This window comes from Thunnus maccoyii, chromosome 2 (genome assembly GCF_910596095.1).
Source record: "Thunnus maccoyii chromosome 2, fThuMac1.1, whole genome shotgun sequence".
NCBI lineage: Eukaryota > Metazoa > Chordata > Actinopteri > Scombriformes > Scombridae > Thunnus > Thunnus maccoyii.
The window spans coordinates 31,175,466-31,200,818 of NC_056534.1; the positions used below are offsets into that span (position 1 = coordinate 31,175,466).

Sequence of the window (25,353 nt, forward strand, 5' to 3'; positions counted from 1 at the left end):
AATTAAGTGTCTTTGACTGGCAAAAAAAAAAAAAAATCCCAATACTAAATGGCAAATAAAAACAACTTTGTGAAACTGCGACTAATCCGCACTTTTACAATGACTAACCTTGCCATTTTGCTGAGGTGTGTGTATGCGTGTGTGTGTAAGTGTGTGTAAGTGTGTGTGTGTTCAGATATGTGAGAACCTGCATGAGGTACCTTTTTTTTGCCTATGAGCATGTTTTGGATAGTTAGATGGCGTTCTTATGATGTGTGCACAGTAGGAAATGCAAATTAATTTTTTGTTCCAGAGGGTTTGTAGCCTGCCCCGGCCTACTTTGTGTGCATGCTCTATGTCTGTGTTTTCACTCTGTGTGTGTGTGTGTGTGTGTGTGTGTGTGTGTGTGTGTGTGTGTGTGTGTGTGTGTGTGTGTGTGATTGTGTGTGTGGGTGTGCGCAGTGGTGAATGTTTGACTTATATTTCAGAGTAATATGATTGCCCTTTACACACCAACACACCACCTCAATTCACAACCAGAGGAAAGCACAGTAGACTTAAAAAAAAAAAAAAAAAAAAAGAGCTAGGACACTGCCAAAGAGCAATAGCCACTAAAACACAATAAAAAAACAATAAGTAGAGACAAGCTGCTATTTCAGTATTCAATATGTGCATCAAGATGATGATGATGATGATGAAAGTACAGGCACTTGAGGGCTTTTATGTTTAATCATGGAATAAGATTTTGCCAGCAAAATTAATTACAGGGATCTATATTTTTTTCATTCATATTCTGCAAATGTTTCTTGGCGTTTAGACATTTGGAAACAAACAGACGTCAGCGCTTGATTTGACCTCGACTGTGACCGTTAAGATAATCAAATCAATCATTAATCACTTCAAATACGAGACAATCTGAAGCCCAGCCTAGTTCTACGTCCACAGTCTCTTAGTTCAGAGCTTGTACGAGAAAATGTCTTTGGTTGCTTGTTCATTTTTTTAGTGTTTTTCTTTTTTTTTTTAAATTGTGTAACTGATGTTTTTTAGTTTCACTATCGGTTTTTGTATCGGAAAGATCAGTCTATATTTTCTTTGGATGATACTGTAGTAGTCTGCTTCAGTGACAGATTCATGAGGACGAGGAGTTCGCAGGAAAGGAGAGCTTATTGAAAAGGTGTCAGAGAGACGGGAACAAAGGAGGGATGAAAGGAGATAAAGAAGGAATGTTTTTTAAGAAAAATTTGTTTATACATAATAAAGAGCATGATATTGTTGCATTTTGGCAGGAAGACTTTGCTACCTTTGTTTTTCTGTGGATTACTTTTCGCCAGCCATGTTCCCCCCTTTTTTTGAGGGCGGTAATGGAAATAAAATGCTTTTGAGTCTATGATATGATTTATAGTTCATGTGTGTAAAATCTCTTGGAAAATCCAGCTGGATTGTGGATTCTTGAAATAAATCGTGTTTTGCATGCTGAAGGCTGGATGTTAGAGTTGCCAGTCTGGTTTCTTTTGTGAGAAAAAGAAGGATTGGAGTGCAACATACTTAGGAAAACAAAAACAGCTGGTTAAAGTGACATCTGCATCGCATCCTGATGTTTCCTGCTTCTGTGTGTCCACATATAGAAACCCCTCTGAATAACCAGCTCAGTTCCACACAAACAAACATAACTGAATTCTCAAATTACACTTCAAATATCCCTGTGTGTGTGTGTGTGTGTGTGTGTGTGTGTGTTTGTGTGAAGGTGTAGACTGGACTCTATAAATCTCTTCATACAGTATGCTCAACACCAACTGATTTATCACTGCCATCCACATTTTGAAATAAAACTGAGCTGCCAGCTCCAGCACATCCTCTCATTTCCAGGCATGGGATATCACTGAGCCCAGATTACTCCAGAATTACCTGCATGGGCCTACCGGACAAAGAAATGAGCTCAAGGTGTGTGCATGTGTGAGAAAGAAGTAGGAGAAAGGCCATGACAGAGTGCACAGACTTGAGTTTTCTATCAGTCTCTATAGCGGAGTGATGGAAAGACGGGAATGTTTAAAATTCCCCTCTTGACATGTATGAAGACATAATAATACTCTGCTTGGAACAGTAACGTGTGTCTGATTTGGTTTGTCCACAAAAAAACATCTCCTCCTTCTCCTCCACCCCTTAAAATCAGGTTTTCAATGAGCTCAGAAAAACTTTCCACTTTCAGCAGATGAACGTGAAAACAGCCTTCTAGTGTCAAACTCTGCACATACATCATTCTGCACAGTGAAGCACAAACATCCGACTGAAGAAACAAGAAGAAAAACACATTTCTGAGTGGAGGGGGACTTAAAAATACAAAATGCGGTATACTTGAGACTTCTTAAATGCATGAGATGCCTATGAATCATCCTGTGGTGTCTAGAAGAGAACAGATTCAGACGACAGATTATACATTTAAGAGTTTCCTATTTGATTCCAAAATATCTCACTAAAGCTAAAGGTCTCAGCTACTTTCACTGGAAAAATCACAAAAGTCAGATCTCATGTCTCCTAAATACAGCATGATGTGAGGAAAAAGAGGAGTGAATGACCTACTAAAAATACTCAAGTAAAACAAAGCTGCATTCCCAGTAAAGTAACTGGAGTCCAAACATGTAAGTATTAAAGTTAGTTGAGTTAGTCAGTGGTAAGTGAATTAATTGTTGTGAATGAATATTAAAACATAAAATCTGCATCCTGTTATCTGTGCAGCAGCTCTGAATACTGCAAAGCTTTCCTGTGGTAGATTATTAGCCTGAGATATTTCTTTTTTGTGTGCATTCCTACCATTTTTCCAGCAACAGGGACTCCTTTTCAGTTATTTCAAAGGCAGAAATACATCTTCCCAAGGATATATCAGAAGTCTCCCACAAATCATCAAACCACAGGGTGACTATCTGATTCATCTCCAGCCCATAATTACAGGCTTCTGTTACACTGCAGATCATCTTTTCATCCCTACCTTGATATTACGTGTTTACCCTGGAGCTTGGGGTGGAGCTAGGGCAGGGTGAGTTCAGGGAAGTCCCTGAGCTGAGGCTTTCTCTGACTGTTCCACTTCTTCCATGCTAATATATCACTGTGTCGTGCCTATATTCAGATAAATGTACAAAACAGCAAACATCATCAAGGAGAAAGAGAAAGTGAGCAAGTTTCTGGTAGTCAGATTGTCATAACCCTCTTTAGTTTTGCAGATTATGACCCAAAAATAGAAGCATCTTGAGAGATATAAAATTTTAAGACGCAGGAGTCAAAGATTATGTTTAAATAATATGTTTATTGTGCGTATATAGCTACTGTATGAACAGGCTTTTCCTGTTCTATAAATGTCCTTATTTGGCCTTTTGTTAATGTCCCAATAGGTGTTTTGTTGCTCTAAATGGCACTTCCTAGTGGCCAAAACATGTCTTAAGCAGAGCAGGAATGATAAAATATGAAGTTCGAACTCTATTCAGTGTACAGTGACACATTTAGACTCTCAAGCGTTAGTTGAAATCCTACCTTTATCTCTTTAGACAGCCCGCTTAAGCACATAGCATGTTTAACAGAATCAAAAAGTAGGAAACCTTTCCCTGTCTACAGTCTTAACAACAATAATCATTCAATTATGGCATTTATACATATTTTGTATGTTTATTTCACATTGTGAGAAGTTTCAACCCAGCACATTTGAGAGAAAATTCCTCAAAAAGCTACACTAAAGTGATCAGAGGGTCTACAGTTGTTTTTTTTTGTTTTGTTTTTTTTTTAACCTGGTCAACCATCTGTCATTTAAATATTCTCTTTTACAGAAATGGCCCTGACATTTAAGAGAAGCACTGAAGTGATCCAACATTCATACATTCCATAATTTAGCCTCTCCCATTTCCTCTGTATTTACATTTAAAGGTGCATGCTACATTAAACTGACAAACAAAAAAGTTAATAGAGAGAGAGAGAGACAGCTATTTCAGGATGCAGCTCTGATGAGTTCATTGTAAATTGAAAAGACATTAAACTGTTACTTCAAAAAAAAAACAAAATATACTGAAATTGCAACAAAAAAAGAAGCATATCTACAGCAAATACGGCCCCAAATCAGACAAATGCTGATATAATCACTGATACAGAAACAGGAGTGCATAAAGGCTGCAACAGACTCATCGTCAGTACTCGTGGCTCTGACATGGCTGTGAAAAAAGGAGAAACACTGTATATCGACCATGCACCATTTGACCATTGACAAGTCTCTAAATAGTCAGCCTGTCATTAATGTCCTTGTTTAATGCAGTGCTGCGTACGATTCATGACACATCCACAGAACATGTCTTTGTCCTTACAGATAAAGTAAGCAACTAGAGAATACTATTCCAAATCTTACAATGTATTTTGTTTTACACAGAACAGAATTGAAGTATATTGCTAAGAATGTGACTACCTGCTCCTCCTTCACGTTACTCTACATAGATCACACTATTATTCCTCAATCAATGCACTACTTCTCTTTTTTCTCCTTTTTCTCTTCTGCAGTCAGAAGTTGCTGAAGATTTCCTGTTTCTTACTCCAGTCCATAGGGGGCGCTCTCTTCTTGTTGCGGCTGGCGAGGGCCTTTTGTTTGGCCTCGGCGGCTGTAGGGCTCAGACGCAGGCCGACGTCCACGAAAGGGTCCGAAATACGCCTGTCGTCCTCGTCAGGGACCTACGATACACACAGACATACGTGTTTTATTTTCACACTCCCCACCTTCTCGTTTTCTGACTGTTTCGTCGGCTTCTTTCTGTCTCACACCTCCTCTCTCACCTGGATACTCATGTCCGAGCTGCTGATCTCTGACTGGGTGGTGGAACTTCTTGAGGACTGGGACGCCGAGCTCCCTTTGGCCCGCGATTTTGGGGACGTATTTGTAATCGGGGAGTCTGTCAGTGTGACGTTTATGATAGGTGGATCTGTGGCGGGGAGGTCAGTGGTCGGAGAGGGCGTGGGTGAAGTGCTTTCTGTGGCCAGTTCGTCCACATAGACTTCTGTAGGAGAGGAAATAGAAACATGAAACACTGTGTCTGGGGAGTACAGAGAGTTGAGTGTGTGTGTGTGTGTGTGTGTGTACTATTTGACCTTTGACATGGCTGGGGGTGGGTATAATCCCAAGTCTTTGGAAGAGCTCGTCCGTCTCCTGGTCGACCACTAGGAGGTGCACTTCCTCCCCCCCTGCTCTGATGAGCGCCACCACCTCTGAGTGCCTGAGGCCCTCTATGTTCACACCGTTCACCTGAGACAGAAAAAAAAAACGTCAAAAGAGACAGAAGACATAGAGAAAACACAGATGAAACAGGATGAAAGAAGAGGAAAGTGGAGATGAAGGAGAGAAAAGATGCAGAGACAGGGCAGAGATTAGGAAGTAGCCATTACAAAACATGACCAGCAGGAGGTATGTCTGGCATCACAGAACAAAAACAGATAGAATCTGTCATTTGAGTAGAAGCAAATTGAAATTTGCATCAACTCCCTTCCTGCCTCCACACTTTTCCTCTACACAACATTAACTGTGCACCTCATACAGCTGGAAATGGAAACAAAGCCCCACTCATGCAAGCACACACACATCTGCAAGCCTCTGATACAGATGCAGGCACGCATACATGTCACACGCATAAAAAGGCACAAACACCAGCCCGTCCTCTACTCCTCCATTCAAGATTATCCCGTGTCTTTCCCCCTTTAAACAACACCTCTCTCTCCCACCCACTCTAAACCAGACTCTAGCTAATCTGCTCTAATCCAATCACACCTCAAATCCGTGCACAGAGCTGGTTAACATGGGGAACGCGGTGGCGTTGTTTTTCCTATTAATTCCCTAAAATTCACCTCTCACAAGGGCATGCATATTCACTCTGGAAAGGGGGATGGGGGGGTCACCCTTCTGCTTCATTTATTTCAAAGTGTTGTACCTCCACTAGTCTGTCTCCAGGTCTGACGTCTGAGCTCTCAGCAGCCGAGCCGGGGTCCACAGATCGTATAAATTGTCCTCTCTTTGTTTTATCGCTGTGCAGGTTGAAGCCGTAGCCCTCTTCACCCTTCACCAGGTGACACAGGCGGGGAAGGAGCTCAACTGTCGGCTCTGGTGAAGGCTCCACCTGCAGCTATGATGAGAAATAAGGCAACAGGGTTAAGGATTAAGTTTAGGGTGAGAACTGTACAAAAACAGGATATTGGAGAAAGAGGCATTTCAGGTGCTGTTTGTAATACTTGAGTTACTAATTCATAACTCTTAAAATCTAAATCAACCTGCAATAAATCCTATTTCTGTTTTGGCCCATTTACAATAAATCACATACAGTACACTTTATATCACAACTATCCATTTGGAAAAAAAACTGCTGTTGTATTCTCGATTATTCCTACTTTTCCAGGTAAGCCATTCGTTTCCATGATATGAAACTCAATTTGTGCTGTGTAATCCATCACAATGACCATAAATCATCACAGAGTAGTTTGCGTCCAGATTGTGGTCTGCACGGTAAAATCAAAGCAGATTTGATATTAATTTTAATGGAATTCACAAAAAATCTCAGCAGCCTGCAGATTTTCATATCAGATGGAAATGAATGAAGAGCAATGGCTGCTTTTCTAACAGCATGAAAAATATATCCCAAAATCTTACGTGCATCACACGCATTTGAAATATGTTAATATTATAATTAAGCTGATAAAACATTATGGCCTTCACAAAGAGGGATTTATTACAAACTGTTGCTGTCTTGGATTACACTAGATTGTGCAGGTTAGAGTAATAATTCAGTATCGTCAACTCTTACAATATCATAATCAGTGATTTCAAGGAAATTGTGATTTTCAACAAACACAATTAGTTCTTAAGGTTTTTGTTTGACATGTATGAAGAATCTTGTCTGATATAGTATTTAATAGTGGAGCACAGTTCATTTCATTAAACATCTGTTTGATTATTTTATGTTATGTAATTTCACATACATTTTCCTTTTAGTGATATACAGTATATGTATCGGAAAAATAATTATTATATAATAATATTGTGATAGTGGTTTCAGCCATATTGCCCAGCCTTGATACAGGTGCATTTATTAAAGTAGTAACTCTGTGTGTAGCGGTGTGGCAGTATGGAGGGCTAATCAGGAGAAAGTGGCTGCCAGGATGAGCCAGTGGTCTCTAAGCTGTGCAGAGTGGGCTAAGTGGATCTGACTGAGAGACATTAGGAGCGATTTTGAATCTAATGACCAATGACCATGAGCTGACACATTGCATGACTCACTCGTCTGACTGGACCTGTGCCTCTACTACCAGGTACATGCTGGCTGTGTGTGTGTGTGTTCTATGCCGGGTCCATGCATTAGTCCCTGTCCTGAAGGTGGCGCAGGATGGTGACTGTCTAGTGACACGGCTGTGACTGCACCTTCATGGGTGGTGCGCTAACCTGAGGGCTTTCTGATGGATCTCTCTGTCCTCTCTGCTCCATCAACAGACTGAATGCACACTCACACACACAAACAGATGGAGAGTGTGTCTGTGTGGTTGTGTGTGTGTGTGTGTGTTTGTATGAATAATAATATGCCCATCAATGTGGCAGAGTGCATCCCTGTCTGCCAGCCAGGATCGGAACACCTAGGCAACAGATCGCCATGGTGATAGGTCAGGTCGCTGTGGTGACAGGTCACCATGCCTCCTACTGGTTTAGAAGATCTCTGTTTATGTTGCAGGCCTGTGCACTAGGTTATATTTGTCACGTCGGCCCAAATTAATTGACACACACACACACACACACACACAGGCTGCACACAAAACTGACCTGGAAATATCTAAACTGATCTATTTGGGGAGATCTGCATTTCCCCACAGAGAGAGGATTTCCATTTCGTAAACATAATAGTTACGTCAGTTAGTGCTGAAAAAATAAGTCGATATACAGTATCAGGTCCCTTGAGTGCTCGACAGAATATTAATCGGCTACTATTTTGATAATCGATTAATCTTTGAAGTGATTTTTAAAGCAGAACTGTCAAACATTTACAGGTTCCAGTTGCTCAGAGGTGGGGATCTTCTGATTACTATTTCTTTTATATTGTTGTAAATAAGTCAAACATCCTTGTGTTTTTGACATGTGATGGACAAAACAAGTAATATGAAATAGTCTGTGAAATTGTAATAGGTATTTTTTTATGATCCTCTGACATTTTATAGACCAAACAACTAACTGATTAATTGAGAAAGTAATGTGCATATTAACCAATAATGAAAATAATTGTCTCTAGTTTAATACCTCTCATTTAATATATTACTATATGGTTGTAAATGCAGAGATTTCTCCATGTTGTCCTCCAACAATAGTCTCTGGTGTATTATTTTTGTCACATCCTCTTATTGCATGTCACCGATAACTGAGTCAAATGCCGCAGCAGGAAATAATTCTGTTTTGTTTTAAACCTTTTGACAATATCAACCTTGACCACAGAGTTTAGTGAAAGTATTTAATCTGTGTGTGACTGAGCCAGACTGTTGCGTGGCTTTGATCGCAGCCAACATTGTGGTTATGTAATATTAGTGTATATGGGCGTCTGCTGCCATAATAACATCATGCAACAATGAAATCGCGTCTGTATTTACATGTACTATGATGTGAATGTCAGACGCAAGACGAATGACTCAGAAGTAGAGAGATGATGAGAGACAGATTGTGTGTGTGTGTGTAGGAGTGTGTGTGTGTGTGTGTCTCCTCTGTTTGTTGAAAAGCACAGGGCTTCAGTAGTGCTGACATGGGATTAATATGCCATAATGGTTTTCCTAATCGGACCTGCTGAGTTTAGTGGCCAAAAATAATCGCTCAGGTACATAGCACTCACTGAAAATATCTAGAAATTAATGCCATCATTTTGTATATGATCAATATATTTTAATAGGTGACAAAATGCCCCAAATGAATGTCTATCAAACAAAAGAAAGAAGCCAAGTTTTCAATCAGTGTGCACTAAATCTTCTAAATGCTCTTAGAAGATAAAAAAAACTGATCAACAAAATACTGTTCTTAGGTAGCAAGGAAGGTATATTAATGGTTAAGAGCACAGACCATGGGTGCACTCAAAGGGTGGAGGGGGTGGACACGATAACACCTGCGTTATATCATGCAATAAAAAAATAAACATATAAAGTTAAGTTTTGGTTGAAGCTCACATTCGGAGCTATTGTTGGTGGTGATGTAATAGATTTGCAACATGTTGTACAGGTACTGTTATTGCGTATCATGTTGTTTTTTTATCTGAGCCTTTTACTAAGAGAGTCGAGATGGCCAGCCAAGGGGCAGCCTGTATTTATGTTGCCTTTGGCTAAACAGATGGTGGTTTGACGTGAGCCGCTGGTCTAAAGCATCCTGGTCCACTTTGTTTGGAGCCCAAACACTGAGCTCAATCTCTGACAGCCAGTTCCTGGTTATTTCTATAGCCAGGCTGATATTAAGACGTCACAGTGATGTGTGGCTGCCACTTGTGGAAATTTAGCTTTTTTTGCTGCATCATACTTGCTAATTCATGATTTAGTCTGTGTGTATTTGGGTGTCATTTTTGTGTACATTGACAAATCCCTGATAGGAAACCAAAAATTTAACAAATCCTGATCGACCTTTTTTTAGCTGTAAGGTCAGAGGTGTGCAAGGTCCCACAGTAGGGGAGTGAGACATTATGTGCCTCAAGCCCAAGATAAACTACACAAATAGATAACCATACCTGTGTAAAAGGTTTGATTATGCAACATTGCTAATCCCTCCCATGTCTCCTTGGTGCCATTTCTTTCCCTGCAGACACTCAAAGCCTGCTTTCATTACAAAACCCACATTAAAACCAAAGTCAAGCAGTCTAGATGAGCGATTAAAATGTGAACTCCCATTGGACGGTTGGATAAGGTCACTGTCTGCAAAGCTACAAAGCCTCAACAGAGCCGACTTTTAAAGGAAGAACTCTGGGGAGAAAGATGTCTCAGATTCTTACTTCTCAGATCAAAGAAAAGAAGTTTAGCCTTTGATTGTTTTTGTTACTTATGAAAGTCCTGCTGTATCTGACTGCATAAAGCCCTTTATACAAAGTAGAATAACACTGGGAGAAGAAAGTTTAAGGTGAATTCAACTCTCAGTGAAGTGAGAACAAGGTTTACACCTCCACTTAGCGCATACGCTAATACGCTGTCTTTCAAAATAGTCATTCAATTTGACTACACAATAGCCACAGTATGTTTTTGCAGGAAACATAATCAGCAGGGTTTTGTCTCTGGCGTCTGCAGCTGGATGTGTGAGGTGTTAACAGTCAGTATGCATAAATGGGCAAGTTTCTTTAAGAACAATGCCCACTTTTAATGTTCACACCTCTTAGAGACTACAGTGGCTTGTAAAGTGATGTAACAGTGGATCATATTGAAGCAGGTGTTTGGGCGACAGGGAAGGTTAAATACAGGATGGAGGAGGCAGCAATGGATTTCTCTGTTGCACTGTGGGGACGAGGATGTGAGAAATCCTTTTAAACCTGCTGTAATTACACTGTTATCCACTGTTTCATTTGTTTTCCCTGCGGACTCTTTTACAATTTCTGTGCGCCACACTGGACTTTTGTACTATCTAATTTTGACTGAAAGAAGTGTGAAAAGGGTCATGCAGCAAAGTTGTGCACAAATTCTGCTGAATGAAAATGAAAATAATGAATTCAAGCCACATTGATATCCTTTCAAGCAAGACAAACATTTTTACTTGAAAAGCTACATGAGTCCTTTCACCCTCTGTTTTGTGGCCTCAATTCACTCTTTTATTTTTCCTCCCAGTCTCCCTCTTCTCCTCCTGTTTTCTCTCTTTCTTTTTAGTTTTTCGGTCCCACCTGTTCAGAGAAGTTGCCAGACTCCTTTTAAAGGCGCTGCTTTGGGACCGGATCCAACCAGCAGGCCGGCCAAGTGCTCAAGTCCAGATTAGTGCTCAGGAGACGTCAGGTAAAAGATTGTAAGCTCAGTGTCACACACACTCTTAACACAGTAACACGTTGGCTCGTTGCTGGCAGCCCGAGTGACCAACTACCCATTTCAACTTCAGACTTCTAATAAATACACACCTTATCCATAAAAGCCCTCTAATTTTTTGTCATGGGAGTGAAATGGTGCTGTCAGCTTATATTCAGCCATAAAGAAGAGTCTCAAATATTGATGTCCACCCCTTACCTCTGTGTCTGTCGTTGTGCTTGATGTCACTGAGGATCTGCCCTGTGTGACCATGTGAGTGGGCGAGTCTGCAGCAGGAGGGTGAAATGATTGTGTGTGGTTGGGTGGCAGGGGTGAATTCTCTCTGGGTAATGGAGAGGTAGAGGGGGTGGGCCTGGGCGAGGGGCGCGGGGAGAGGGTCCCCATCTCAATGGCCAGGTCCTCGGTGCAGGCCAGGCCACAGCTGCGGAGGTAGTCATCCGTGTCTCTGTCCACCACCAGCAGCCGGGTGCGGTGGGCCACCTCCCGGATCCGGTTCACCACCTGCAAAGAGGAGAAAGAGAGTAGCTTAATACGAGGTAAAATGATTAGTGTGGTGCTTGTTGTTCACCCTGAACTGGCCTGTACACAACACACTTTTAGCATGACAAAGACACCCAGTGATTCCCATTACACAAAGCTCACATTGACCCATTTTAGTAGCCATCCCTCCTGCTCCTCAGGCAAGGGAAAAAAGTGGTCTAACAGGTATAGAACTCATTGTTTGTACCTCAGAGAGATTATGTGCCACTGTTGACCCCTCTCTACCGCGCAAGCGCCTGCATGTGATTTTCAAAATTAATTTATTGAGCCATAACTCACTTGATGGTGAGGGTCGTTTTCCACATTCTCCCCGTTCACCTCCACCACTCGGTCTCCGGGTCGCAGCCCGGCCAGGTCAGCTGAGGAGCCGGGCTCCACTTTTCGGATGAACTGTCCGCCTTTATTCCGCTCACCGTGCAGGTGAAACCCATAGCCGCGCTCTCCTTTGGTCAGGAAACACAGCCTGGGTCTCAGCTCGCCCTCCATCCCAGCAAGTCAATAGGAGAAAACAGGTCAAAGTGTCTCAGGTGAATAAACGGGTGCTTGGTCCGAGAGCGGTGGAAAGTCGCAGGCTCTTAATCCAACATACGACTGCGCGCTCCAGTGACCAAAAGATCAACATCATTTAGCATGATGCGAGTCCATAAATAATCTACAATTGTTCAAGAGAGCAAAAATCAAAAACTAGGCTAAAACTAATGAGTGTTTAATCCATCATGCAAAAGCCAGGGGCGCAAATATTAGCGCGCAAAAATGGTGCACAGTGTGCGTAAAACAGTGGCCAAAAACCACCGACAGGGACTAAGTCCCGTCCATCGGAGGAATAATCCAAGAGATCAGAGATTAGAAAGCTGCTCCTCACACGTAACACTTAATTCTCCTCGTCAGCCAGGCGTGTGTCCTCCTGTCCGACCCGGTGAGAAAGTGAAGAGGCGTCAACAACAGATGCCACTACGTCCTCCTCAGCGCACACCTGACGACGCTGCGCATCTGCGCTGTACTGACAGGAAACCACACAGCCTGAAAGAGTAGCTAATAAGGAATGAGGCTGTGACTGTAAAGAAACATGAATTGTTTAGGGATGAAATTAGTCCGTTTGCTTTTATCACATCATCTAGAGAGGCAGAGGCTTCCCCCAGGTGGTTTAGGTAAAACCAGGAGGTGGCTGTGACCTGCAGAACGGAAATCTTCCTTATCCGCCCTCTATCCTTATCTTATATCTCCTATCCTTATATCTTTACTGGCGATCAATAAAGGGACGGTTTCATGAAAGGGATTTAATATTTCATGAAACATAAGCTTTCCTTGTGTTTGTGGTAAAACAAACTTAACATGCTTTTACAAAGGAGTCACTCAAGTAATACAGGACAACCAAGTCTGAGAGTGTTTGCTCCTGATGTCCAAAACAGGGAAGAAGACACAACCACTTTTTAAAGACATCCACGAGGAAGATATTTGTGAAGACAGCAGTTAACTTGCCCTACAGCTGGATTTTTGAGCTGCACGTGACCTCTGACAGTAATCATCAACCCTGCTGATTTGCCTTTCAGCAATACATCAATATAAGGGATGAAATATTAAAATATTGCTATTATATTGCTGTCAACCTGCCCTTAAGCAAGGTACTTATCTGCACAGAGGCCAATAGTAATAGCCAACTTATTGCAAATGTGTTTAGTTTTGAGAATGTGAAATCTCTAAGAAATCATTATTAGTGCTAAACAACTTCTTCATTTATTTTGTTTGTCTTGTTATATGTCAAGTCTACATAGCTGTGGGTCACTGCTCCACTAGACTGAAAAACCAACACTATAAATGAATAACTAAAGCTAAAGCATATCACCACAAACATGTACATAGATAACATTTTACAGTGGGTTTAGTCCAGTGTTTTGTTTCTAATGTGCCTTTTTCACAGCTCACATTTTGACTGACATGTGACATAAACACAGGTGTAACTAATTACACGAACGACCGGCTCTGTTCCATTGAAGTGTCTCAGTGAGCCATGACACTCAGACAACACAGCTGTACCAGAAGTGGCACACCTAATATGATGCAGCTGTTATTGTTGTTAACTACACCTGTGCTTTTCCTGTTATAACACACCAATTAACTCATGGGGAATTATTATCAAACAAGTACTAGCAATGTGTGGTAAGAATATGATAAATGATGTGCTTACTGTACAAGGGTGTAATAAAATGCAAGTGCATCAATATTACATAACAGAGTAAATAACTATGTTTTAGGGAGCCAGGAGTTTGTATACAAATATTATCAGGTATGTTTGTGTTGTCCTACATTTTTAGCCATAACCTACAGGCTGGCAACATAAATTCATTCATGTATTTATGAACAGATGCTGTGTTTAATCAAACAGGATTCTTGAGGGGTTGTTTTGTTAAGTTAAATTAATCATGCCTTTCAAAATAAAATTCTTAGTGAACAGTGTTCCTTTAATTCTTTGAACCAATTTTAAATTTAACAACTAATTAAATGCATGATCTTTTAAACATTAGTTAAGGGCAAGACCAGTCAAGTTGGTGAATTGACTACTGCAGCCAGCTCTTATGAATACAGAGTTTTTGGATATACTGTCTTTTACTATATTTGTTCATATTGATGCATCAATGGGACTCCAATATTGAAATGCTATTATGTGCACACAACACTTAACAGAAACAAGTTTACTGTTGAAGCGCTGAGATAATAACTTTTTCAAAATGTATGTTCTTGTTATTTTTCCTCAGTATTCAACAGACAAAGTATGTCCTCTGGATTGAAGGGCGATCTTGAAACATGACCATCACATCCAGTTCCAGTACATAACACGTTTTTATTTTGTAAAAAGAAAATAACTATCAGTACAAAAATATTTAATCTCGCTCGAGGTGTAAAAAGGTGTCACTATAGTGTTAAATACAACAAAGTGATAGGAATGACTACAAACATCCTGAACCATAATGACATCGATGTTTAGCTTAAATGCATATTTTCAGTTTGTGCGTATATGTTTGTCTTCTTGTTCAACATCTGTTTACAGCTCAAAGATGTAATGTTACAACTTAAAAGGTACCCTGTGGAGGTTTTGACCATGCATTCAACATATTTGTTGGACCTCAAGGATACACACAGTGCGTTTTGGTGAGTAACACTGAATGTAAACATAACTTTGTTTACAAGAAAACTCCACAGGGCACCTTTAATCAGTGGTTAATCTTGCTTTTTAGCTTCCTTCTGTGTTTAGTGGGGGAAACAGGTCTGGTCAGTGACTCCTCTGTTATCCTCTCATCTTTAACAGCAGACCCAGGTTCAGTTTTTGCTTTGAAGGAAGAGGTTGGACTTGGAGAGCGCTGGGATCCAGCTTTAGGCCTCTTTGCTGGAGAGTTCTTGTGGGCAGATGGGCAGCTATGCTGGTTCAGACACACAGAGCAGAGAGGGTTGACGGGTAGACAAACCTGCTGTCCGAACCCCACCAGCAGCCAGTTGATCTCACGCCACAGCTCCCTGCAACAGAGGGTCAGAGCTAGTCACAGGCTGAGTGACAGAAAAATATGTTTATTTTCAATCATTATCATCATCATTTTTCACCACACTTGGATGCAACAAGCCATACAGCAACACCTCACAGTCTTCTTAATTATCATTTATAATAGCTGCCTCCTGTAAGTCAACACATTATATGGGGGAAGACTTAGTGATGCACTGTATGTATCTAGGTCAATCTTGGTGGCCGTGATCTTTATAGCTTTTTTGGTCCTCGTTAATCGGGTTGTAGGTGTCAGCAGTCAATCAGTCATGCTGTTACCTGGGTAACCACTCCTCCAGGGCCTTGCGTGTTTCCTCCGGGTTCTTGGTCGGCTTCCTGAGCCAGCCCAGCCTGTTAGAGATGCGATGCACATGTGTGTCCACGCCTAAAAAAAGACCAACGACCAAGATTTAAAAAAATTTGAAACTTTAAACAAAATGTAAAATGTGATGTGGACTCGCTATGTTGCACACAACTGGCCTGCTTACAACACTGCAGATATACAGTAACATAAATATTTCCACTTTAGTTGGGTTTTTTCTTTGCTGCAACTTTATGAGCCTCAGAAGACACATCACTATCTGCCTCACTGAAGTCTGACCAGATACTTGGTTTTGGTGATGTATTGTCAATGGAGTTGAAACAATTACGATTAGTCCATCAATAGAAAACTAATCATAGACTAATTGTTTAAGTCACTTTGTGAGTGAGTTGGTCAGACAAAACAATTTGAAGACATCACTAGTATTTTCAAAAATTTTATAGACCAAACAATCGATTAACTGATTAAATAATTAACAGATTAATCAACTATGAAAACAGTTGTTAGTTTCAGCCTTTATTCCTACGTTACTGTAGATAGTACAGGAGGGCGTCTGGAGGACACAAACAAAGCAGATTTTTCCTCTTCTACACTAACATTATTATATGAAAATGCTGACTTTATCCCAAAATATCCACCAGTTCTCATAACTCTAAAAAGATATTTTTTCATGGCAGGAAAATCTCTCCAGACGTCTTTCAGCATCATGAGTCATACTGCCAAAGAAAACAGGCGAACTATTACCTGAGGCAGACTTCAGTTTCCAACTATGTGAATTCATGATGCTCCCTTACACATGATTTATCCATTTTATTCCACTTGATGTGAAAGTGATTGTGTGTGTCCCCACCTATGCCGGACACCTGGTCCCAGGCGATGTTCATAGCCAGGTGAGCCATCTTGGGTCCAACTCCTGGCAGGCGGACCAGCCCCTCCACGCTGTCCGGGATGTCCCCTCCAAACTCCTTCTGCAGCACGGCTGACGTCAGCTTCAGATACTTCACCTTATTCTAAAGAGGAGAGGGTGGGACAACCGTGTGAGCTTTCATTAAGATGCAAAATGGAAAGGTGAGTAGGTGGAAGCGTGACTCATAAACTGATTACAATAACGTTCAGTGATGTAATACATAGTGAGACAGCAGGATCTTTGGTGTTACCCTCCAGAAGCCGACGGGGTAGATGAGTTTCCCCAATGTGTCATCATCAGTAGCGAGTACATTTTCCACAGTGCAGCCGTGAGCTCGGAGCTTCTGCATAGCGGCTCCTGTCACCTGGTCCTTAGTCTGACTAGACAGCATGAGTGACACCAACACCTGGAAACGTCTCACCTGTACCGAGAGAGAGGAAACAAAAGAGGGAATTTAAATGATATAGATTAAAACAAAAAAACAAAAAACAACTAGACCACACCTACATGTGCAGGAGCCTCTGTGTCGTAGCATTTCTCTGCTCCCATCTGATCTACAGGTGCGTCACGGCTGCTCCTCATCTCACGAATAAATCCTAATTGTTTCTTCCACTCAGGAGGCTCCCAGTGCTCTGTCTTCACCGGTAAAACGCCATCATCATCGTCATACTCCACCTTTAGCTGTCTCCTGCGGCGGCGGGGTGACGACAGCGGGACGGCGTCGGTTTCTATTTTTGGCTGCACGGCGGCATGTTGGAGGGGTTCATGGCAACCACCTGAATGAGCACAGAGACGAGGGAATGAGAAGAAACTCAAGACGCAACATTAAGTCTGCGTTAAAAGACAACACACTGCCGTATGTGGACACCTTACATATGCAGTTGTTCCAAAATTATGGGCATTATTCTGCTGCTATAACAGCCAATTTCCTGGAGAGTCAATAGGGAAACAGTTTATGGATATAACAGCCAGATGGTGAGGTCTGTTACTGACTAATCCTGTTACTGAATACCTGACAAATCAAGGTGCTTCATCACATTGATGCAGAACTCCTGTAAACCAATATTACCACTAGGCTAAGATGGAGTACTGGACTGCTGGACGTGTCAAAACTACAATGATATTAACTAGGCTGGGCTTGCAGCGGTGTTGGATGATGTTGAGCACAGGAAAAAAAACGATTTCTTTATGGAGCTGTCTTTGTGCACGGCAGCATTGTCATGTTTTACCAGGAAAGGGTCTCCCTGAACTGTTGTCACAAAGCTGGAAGCACAGTTTGCTAAAACTGTGGGTCACAAAATAAATCTGAGAGGTCATGAGATGATTAACAGGAGAGAAGAGCAGAAAAAAAGTCATTTCTGCTATACAATATGTTTATTTTTCGGATTTTCCTTTAATCTTTTTTTTTTTCTTAGAAATGAGTATTTTTACATTGTCATGACCAAAGAAAATAATTCAAGTAAAAGAAACAAAAACATCAACCTCTCTTCAACTGAACTGGTCACAACCAGTGACTATGTTAGAGTATGAGTGAGTATATTATAATAATTATGTGTATATGTGTGTATATGTATGTGTGCTGTATATCTATAGCATTCTGAAAATGTTTTATTGTGATTTTAAGATGGACTCTTGGGAGATGAACCTTGAGCTTAAAGAGATCCAAATAAACAAATAAACAACAGTAACAAGGTCACAAGTAGATGTTTTGTTTTAAGGGGTCACAAGTCAAAAAAGTTTGCAAAACACTGGTCAAATATTACTGTAGCGTTAAGATTTCTCTACTTCCATATTCCCTATAGGGGGGCTTAGCCTGAATCATGAAAAACAACCCCGGACTAAAAATACATGACATGCACACATACTTTAGGTGATGTAATGTATATTTCACATTTAAAGATCCCCTCCAGGCATGTTTTAAGATGTATATAAAGTACTCTACTTTAAATAATAATGTGCCTCTGATATAATTTTTCCACAAGAAAGTTCAATTATCTGTTCATTTCTAAAGTTTTCCTGCTGAACATAAGATGTCTCCTACGTCACTGTGAAGTCTGTTCTCAGTGTTTGTGAACTTGGAGGCTTCAGGTTTCCACGTCACACTTGTGTAAATTGCAAACTAGTTGTGATGTCACAAATCACGCTCATAGGCCCACCACTTAAGATCAGATTATCAATGAACTTTCCAATTTCAACAGATGAATGTGAAAACAGCTTCTAGTATCAAACTCTGCACATACGTCATTCAAACATCCAACTGTAGGAACAGGAAGAAAAAAACTAATTTTTAAGAGGAGGGGACTATTTGGGATTACTGCTGCAGCACATATGAGCCTGTATATATCCTCTGAAAGGTGATGTTAACTCAGCTTATTTAAAAGCAGCTGGCCTTGTTTACAGTCGCCTGTGTTTATCTGTGGATGCGCTGCTTTCACTTTTCAGATGCAGGAACGCCACAGAGTCAAAACAGTCACAACAACTCTTCCAGCGTTTTCACAGACTCAACAATACATGTGATAACCTGCTTAAATAAATGATAGTTAGAATAACAGTCGACCCGTGTCTGTGTTCCGTAAACAGTACCCGTCGATAAGGGGGCCGAGGAGGGTCTTTGCTCAGAGATCCTCGCCTCCTCCTCCTCCGCCTTCACCGCCACATAGGCGACTGGAGCCGCGTCCCTCCGTTTGTTGGTAAGTTTGGACCTGAGAGAGGCCGCAGGTGTGCAGCCGGCAGGTTGGTTACCTCTCCGAATGGCTGCAGCCCTGCGGTGCATGAAGTAAGGAGAGGCCATTATAAAACACGAGGCTGCATTACTGACCCGCGTGCTGCAGCGGACGGAAAGCATTGAAGATGAAGATGAAGTTAGTTTCTTATTCGTCGTTTTTCTGGTCACGAGAGGACCAGAGACGATTAACCAGCTTCTTCATTAAATACATGAAAAAATAATTAGTTATTAAAATGCCATCTAATCCTCAACAAAATAGTGCAAGACATTTAAGGCTTTTAGTAATTAATTATCACTATTTAAAACTAATATTTACTAAGCATAAAAAACAGAATCATGACAGATACTTATGTTTTTGAGGCCTTCTCGTAACTTTATATTTAGTGCATTAATTATGACCAAAACGTTATATAATGTTACGTATTTATGTTGATAAAAAGAAAGAGGAACTAATAAAATGTTGAACCTATTAGTTTAAAACCCCACAAGGGCTTCATGACAATTACACATCTGCATGATATGAAATATCTATAAATAATTTATCACATTTGACATTTTGACATGTCGAAACAGGAAGCGCACAGGTGCAGAAACGATGGCTGGATCCCATTTAGTTTTCCCAAGTTCATGACCCTGGTATAATGCATGATGGTTCACCAGAAAGGCTTCCTTTAACTGAGCTATTGTTAATGTTATCAGTTCCACCTGCGCTCTTCCTGCTATGTCAAGTCACATGTCTGCTATCAGCACAAATACATCCATGTGTCAGCAGTAGTGTTTAATATGTTGCATGCAGGTCTTGAATAAAAAGAAACAAACCGTAAAATCAAAGCGAAATCTGAGCTTTTACAAAAACGAAGGTATTGAAATAGGATTAAATATCACTGATCTCCTGAACTTTTCTGCAAATGTAATAATTTCTATGACTTTATCTACATGTAAGGCTCAGAATCACATAATTTAATATCTAGGATGGTGAAGCATGACATGTTCTACAAATGAGTCTAGATATGATTCTCTCCTGCCTTTGCATGTACATCACACTTCATCACTCAAACCACTCTGCGAATATTACAACGACACTGTTTTGACAGTGTCACGTTTTCTCTGTTTTTTCCGTCTTCATGTCAATTTATGCTTAATAAAACACCTATTATCCATTGTTAGAATACACCTTCTGGTCAGTATTTGCAGCCTGTTTTGCTAAGCAGCCTTGTTCCCTATTTCAAACAAATTCATGATCATCACTGATTGAGATCAATGTAAACGATGAGCCTGAATTTGGACATGCACCCACTTTCAAAGGCCTCATGGTAAAAATAACACTGTTTGCATATACTGACAGGCTGTCATCAATCCCTTAATGAGCTGAAGTTTGAACTATATAAGTCTTTGCTATTAGAGTATTCATTTTGGTACTTTAGTCCTTCTTTCAGTCAAGTGTTAACACAAAAATCTACCATCAATCCAGGAAACATTCAAGAAGGTTTAACTTTCCATCCAAACTGTTTGTTTCTCTTCGTTCTTTTTCGCCTTGATGCTTCAGTGTAATATTTAGGATTATCCCAGTAACTCAGTAACACATCAAAGTTGAGTTAAAGGAAAGGTTCACAGTTTTTCCAGTCTGTCTTAAAACAACAGTCAGGTGTTCATATGAACAGTGAAAAAGGTTTTCCTCGCTGGAATCATCCCTCCTGTTCATACCGGCCATTAAAAGATTCACTTCAAATGTGCTTTCAGTGTAAGTGATGGGGCCAAAATCCACAGTGTCTCCACACAGTCATTTTGTGCAAAAATGCATTTGAAAGTTTATGTGAGGCTTCAGCAGTCTGAGTTAGTCACATCAAGTGGATATCTGCCACATTTACAGTCTTTTTAGCATCAAATTCCCTCTTTGTGTTTCCTCGGACAGTGTTTCCCTGTTGAGCTGCGGTGGAAGTAGAGTAACAAAAAGAGGGACTTTGGCACTAAAAAGACTGTAATGTTGAAAGATATCTACTTGATTTGACTCATTTTGAAGCTTCATATTGGCTTCATATAAACTTTTAAATATATTTTTGCACAGAAGGAGGCTTGTGGATTTTGGCCCCCATCACTTACATTGTAAGTGCATTATGAAGGGATCTTCTAATGGTCAGTATGAACAGGAGGGATGATTATGGCAAGAAAAACATTTTTCAATGTTCATTTGGGCTCCTGACTGTTATTTTAAGACAGACTTGGAAAACTGTGAACCTATCCTTTAAGTAAAGCAATAACATTACAAGGACTTCTTGTTACCCAAGAGCTCCACGCACAGGCAGCTAGGCGACAGTGCAGCTTGTATCCCAACAAAGAACCAACTTCAGCATCGTGAGCATGTTTAGCTGGTCACCAGATACAGTTAGGTAACCATTCAGTTTCAGTATGTAGCTGTTCAGCTGCCAACACTTTTACCGACTGCTGGGTAACAGAAGGGTGACTAAATCATCTGTGGAAAAGGTATTCATAATTTTTCCAACCCCCCCCCCCCGCCCCAGAAAACCAGACTCACAAACAGATTAGCATACTCTGTGTTTAGCTCGCGTAAAACAACATTTCCCACAAGCGACCGCGGCTAAACGTGTTTTTGTAGGAAGTGACTGTCAGAGCATTAGCGTGTCATCCGGTTCCAGAAGGTTGGCGATAATTTTCCTAGGATGGCGACGGAATTTTCCGCGAAGACCCGCCCTACTCTGCCTCTGATTGGCTGATCCTGATATTCTTACCCTAACCCAGCTCTGCCTACTCCTACCCATTTCACTCCTCATACCTAAACTATATGTTGCTCTTCAAAACATCAAAAGGACTAACTCTGTAATATACAAATTTATATGGAGAAACAAAACGCACTTCATTAACAAAAATCACAACTGGTTAAGGAATGTAACAAGAGAGGTTTAAAAACACTTGACTTTGAATCAAAGGTACAAGTGTTCAAAATAGGTTGGATAGAAGTCTTTATGTCACAGACTGAATCAATTTGGTTTCACATCCCCAGAAACATATTTAAGAAAATTGGAGGGTAGGAATTTTTGCTAAAGTGTGATTTTGAAATTGCAAAATTGCATTTGAAGTTGTCAGAATTTCATAGACAAATTATATATATATGTATTATTGGAAGATGATATTTACCCATTATTTTACTGCACCTTGTGGAACAACAAAACAATTACAATCATTGGGGAAACATTATTCAATCAAAATTGGTATGAAAATAAAATATTTTTTGTTACTGACCTGATGGATGACTGTGGCTACTTCTTGCAATTTAATACCTTTAAGGAAAATTTGATTTGCAGTGTTCTTACAGGGAATTCAGCTAAATATGTAAAACAATACTCTTCCTCCTTATGCACTCGATACAAAACATGCCCTCTCACTTAAATCTACAGATAGTCATACCAGATATAAATGCTTATCAGTGATAGGAATTGTAATAACAAAACTATTGGGAAAATTCTCAAATGTAATTTTTTTTTCATGATTATACAAGAGACACAAACATCAGAATAAGTGACCATAATTTAACAATCATGGATAAATATTCAAAATATTTAAAATGGCCAATTTTTTTATTAGATTAGCACATTACAGTTTAGACAGAACCTGAATAACCGGCCAGGTATTAAAATGGAAAATGTCACACAATTTGATGCACACGAAATTCTAATATACAAAGATAACCTCTCCAAAGAAGTATCTGATATGGTCAATATCTTTATAATTATGGGTAAATATCACATTCATTCATGTTAATGGCCAATACAGCCAATACAAAAGAAATGTCATACTGTGTCACAACGTCTGGTGTTTTAACCAAGGCAGAAAGTTTTGTTTTGTATTATTTATTCACTTAATTCTGCTACCATATGGGTCATCTGTGTGATTTTTTCATAAGGTCTCAAAATATAAATGATTTGTGTTGCAATGGTATGTTTGGCTGTGTACAGGACTGTTAATATTGACTTCTGATATGTGAAGATGCCTTAAGTATATTTATTTTTTATGTACATGTACCATTATTATATTTTTCTATTTATATTTATCTAGATCTATTTTATTTATTGTTAATAGAGCTTTGCTGTTTTGAATCTGTTTCTATTATTTTGAGGAATGAAAAATCAATAATCGTACTGTACTGTTCTAAATAAAGTTTAAAAAAGGAAAAACTCCTCATGCTTAAACCTAACCAACGAAGGCAACGAGTATTAGCCAATCAGAGGCAGAGGGGGACGGCTCCTTCCGTCGCAATCTTAGGGAAAAGAATTTGCATCCGGTTGGTTGAGGAGCGTAGACGAGAGCAAGCTTTCAGCTGCAAACACAAGACTTACATCAATGCACAGACGCAAGCGGCTCAGTTGGCTGCATATGGACGAAGCTGTAACTGAATGAAACCGAAAGAGACTCAACTTTAACGAGGTGAGAGGGGAGGAGGAGGCGTTGTTTTTCAGGCTACCAGACCTTGAATACCAGCGAGGCATGCTAGCCCCTGACAGGCAATGTAATAAAGCGTATTAGCTAACTGTCCAGAAGCGCCATTGTACATTTCACCCAATTCTGCCATGTTTGTGTTGTGAATTGTTGACAGATATTTGCTCTGCTCGGAGGCTACCTTGCACCGATGTGTTGGTTGTTGTTGTTGAAGTGAAACAGAGGAGTCGTTGTCTGTCTGCTCACCTCCCCTCCCCTCTGTCTCTGTCCCTGTCAAGTCCACAGGGTTACACATTTACAGGCTCCAAACTTCACTGCTGGATAATCCTGGTGGTGGAAGTCTTAAAGAGTCTGTTTAACCAAATTACAAAAAAAAAATGTCCTTACTGCACTAGTTTTGGGTTTTGTTTGACCCGTTTCTGAGATATCTGCCTGTCTGTGAGGTAAACATCATTCATATAACAAGCCTACACTGTCCAAAAGTCAAAAGAATTAGACAGTAGAGCTGCAACTAATGATTATTTTTGTCATCGATTCATTTGTCAATTATTTTGTCAATTAATCAATTACTTGTTTGGTCTATAAAATGTCAGAAAATGGTGAAAGCCCAAGAAGACGTCCTCAAATGTCTTGTTTTGTCCACAACCCAAAGATATTCAGTTATCTGTCATGGAGGTGGAGCCGGAACCAGAGAATTTGGACATTTTCTTCCTCAAAAATGACTCAAACAGATTAATTGATTATCAAAATAGTTGGCAACTAATTTTCTGTCAATCGACTAATTGATTAATCAGCTAATTGTTTCAGCTCTAAGAGACAGTATGGAAGATAACATAAACATTCAGCATTTATTAAATACACAGATTTCATCATCCAAAAAGTGAGGGAATAAAAAGTAGAGATGGTCATAGACTCACAGGTGTTCTAAACAATGCACGTCTAATTATACACGCAGACTTTTCCCATTGTTATTCAGGTCGTGCTGCTCTTGGATGCAGAACAAGAATTTTGTTTGAGGTGCTAATGACACTGAAAAATTACACCCACCGGCAGTGCAGTCGTTTGGAAGCAGTGTCTCGGTTACTCTGGGTCCTCTGAATGGTTTTCAGTTGAGCTCCTTACTATTAAAGAATTAGTCTGCATATAAAGTGTTGATAGCATGTTTGCAATTTGGTTGAACTGGCCCTTTAAATTTATTTTATTTTTATTCACTTATTCATGGAAGTCTCACTCTCACTGAGAGGAAGGAACACCCTGATCACATTCACACACTTACACAAATTCACACCTGGAAGCTGCCCAGTACAACCACAGTCTGCTCTGCTGGCCACTGAGCGGCTCTACTGGAGCTGTTTGAGGTTAAGGGCCTCGCTCAAGGGCACCTCAGTGGTGGTAATGAGGGAGGGTCAAGAGCTGCTTTTTCACTTTCCCCACCCAGATTCATCCTGCTGGTCTGAGGATTGAACTCACGATCACTAGGATGCTACATGTGTGTGTCAACATGTCACTATTCAAACACTAGTTATAGCTAATATTGTTCTTGATCTTTTTGCTCATATTCATCTAGTTAATAACTGAGTGCAAATTTACATAACAGTTCCAAGGGCCTGAATGTATTGGGGTCTTGCATTGTAACAACCTGAGCTTACTGTGATGGTTGTTAATAAACGTGTGTCACTGTTTCTCTACGCAGCCATCGGTCCTAGCTTGTATAGTTTGCTGCCCCTCCAGGCTGGGCCATGAACAAGCAGCCAAGCAAGGAGAGTCTCAAGGACAAGGTGAAGGGGATCTTTGGGCTCGGACCCCCGCGTCCGCCGAGCAAACAAACCGACACCAAACCGTCCGAGTTTATTATCACTACTGACATCATCAAGGTGTGC

General features: G+C 40.4%; 3 protein-coding genes across 6 annotated transcripts in view; 1 reads left to right on the plus strand and 2 right to left on the minus strand.

Annotated features, from left to right (window-relative positions):
• Nucleotides 1–3,484: 3,484 nt before the first annotated feature.
• On the minus strand, nucleotides 3,485–12,796 carry LOC121882968 (Na(+)/H(+) exchange regulatory cofactor NHE-RF2). Its single transcript, XM_042391516.1, has 6 exons — nucleotides 11,815–12,796; nucleotides 11,194–11,496; nucleotides 5,925–6,116; nucleotides 5,092–5,245; nucleotides 4,780–5,000; nucleotides 3,485–4,677 (listed from the first exon to the last, which is right to left on the minus strand). Exons 1-6 carry the CDS (start codon nucleotides 12,019–12,021, stop codon nucleotides 4,510–4,512), a joined length of 1,245 nt encoding a protein of 414 aa, XP_042247450.1. The 5' UTR covers nucleotides 12,022–12,796; the 3' UTR covers nucleotides 3,485–4,509.
• Nucleotides 12,797–14,394: 1,598 nt separating this feature from the next.
• nthl1 (nth-like DNA glycosylase 1) lies at nucleotides 14,395–19,178 on the minus strand. The gene is made up of 6 exons (XM_042427662.1): nucleotides 18,880–19,178; nucleotides 16,804–17,072; nucleotides 16,547–16,717; nucleotides 16,240–16,399; nucleotides 15,347–15,452; nucleotides 14,395–15,045 (listed from the first exon to the last, which is right to left on the minus strand). The coding sequence occupies exons 1-6, from the start codon at nucleotides 19,139–19,141 to the stop codon at nucleotides 14,745–14,747; spliced, it is 1,269 nt and encodes a 422-aa protein (XP_042283596.1). The 5' UTR covers nucleotides 19,142–19,178; the 3' UTR covers nucleotides 14,395–14,744.
• Nucleotides 18,899–25,353, plus strand: part of tsc2 (TSC complex subunit 2) — a 30,379-nt gene continuing 23,924 nt past the window's right edge. For 2 of the 4 annotated variants that reach the window (XM_042427629.1, XM_042427650.1), the window contains exons 1-2: nucleotides 23,300–23,461; nucleotides 25,167–25,347. In XM_042427629.1, coding sequence (XP_042283563.1) covers nucleotides 25,213–25,347 — 135 coding nt within the window. In that variant the 5' untranslated portion in view covers nucleotides 23,300–23,461; nucleotides 25,167–25,212. Of the gene's footprint in view, nucleotides 18,987–21,354; nucleotides 21,503–23,299; nucleotides 23,462–25,166; nucleotides 25,348–25,353 lie in introns of those variants that run through there. The other 2 variants (XM_042427637.1, XM_042427644.1) reach the window with 2 other exon arrangements.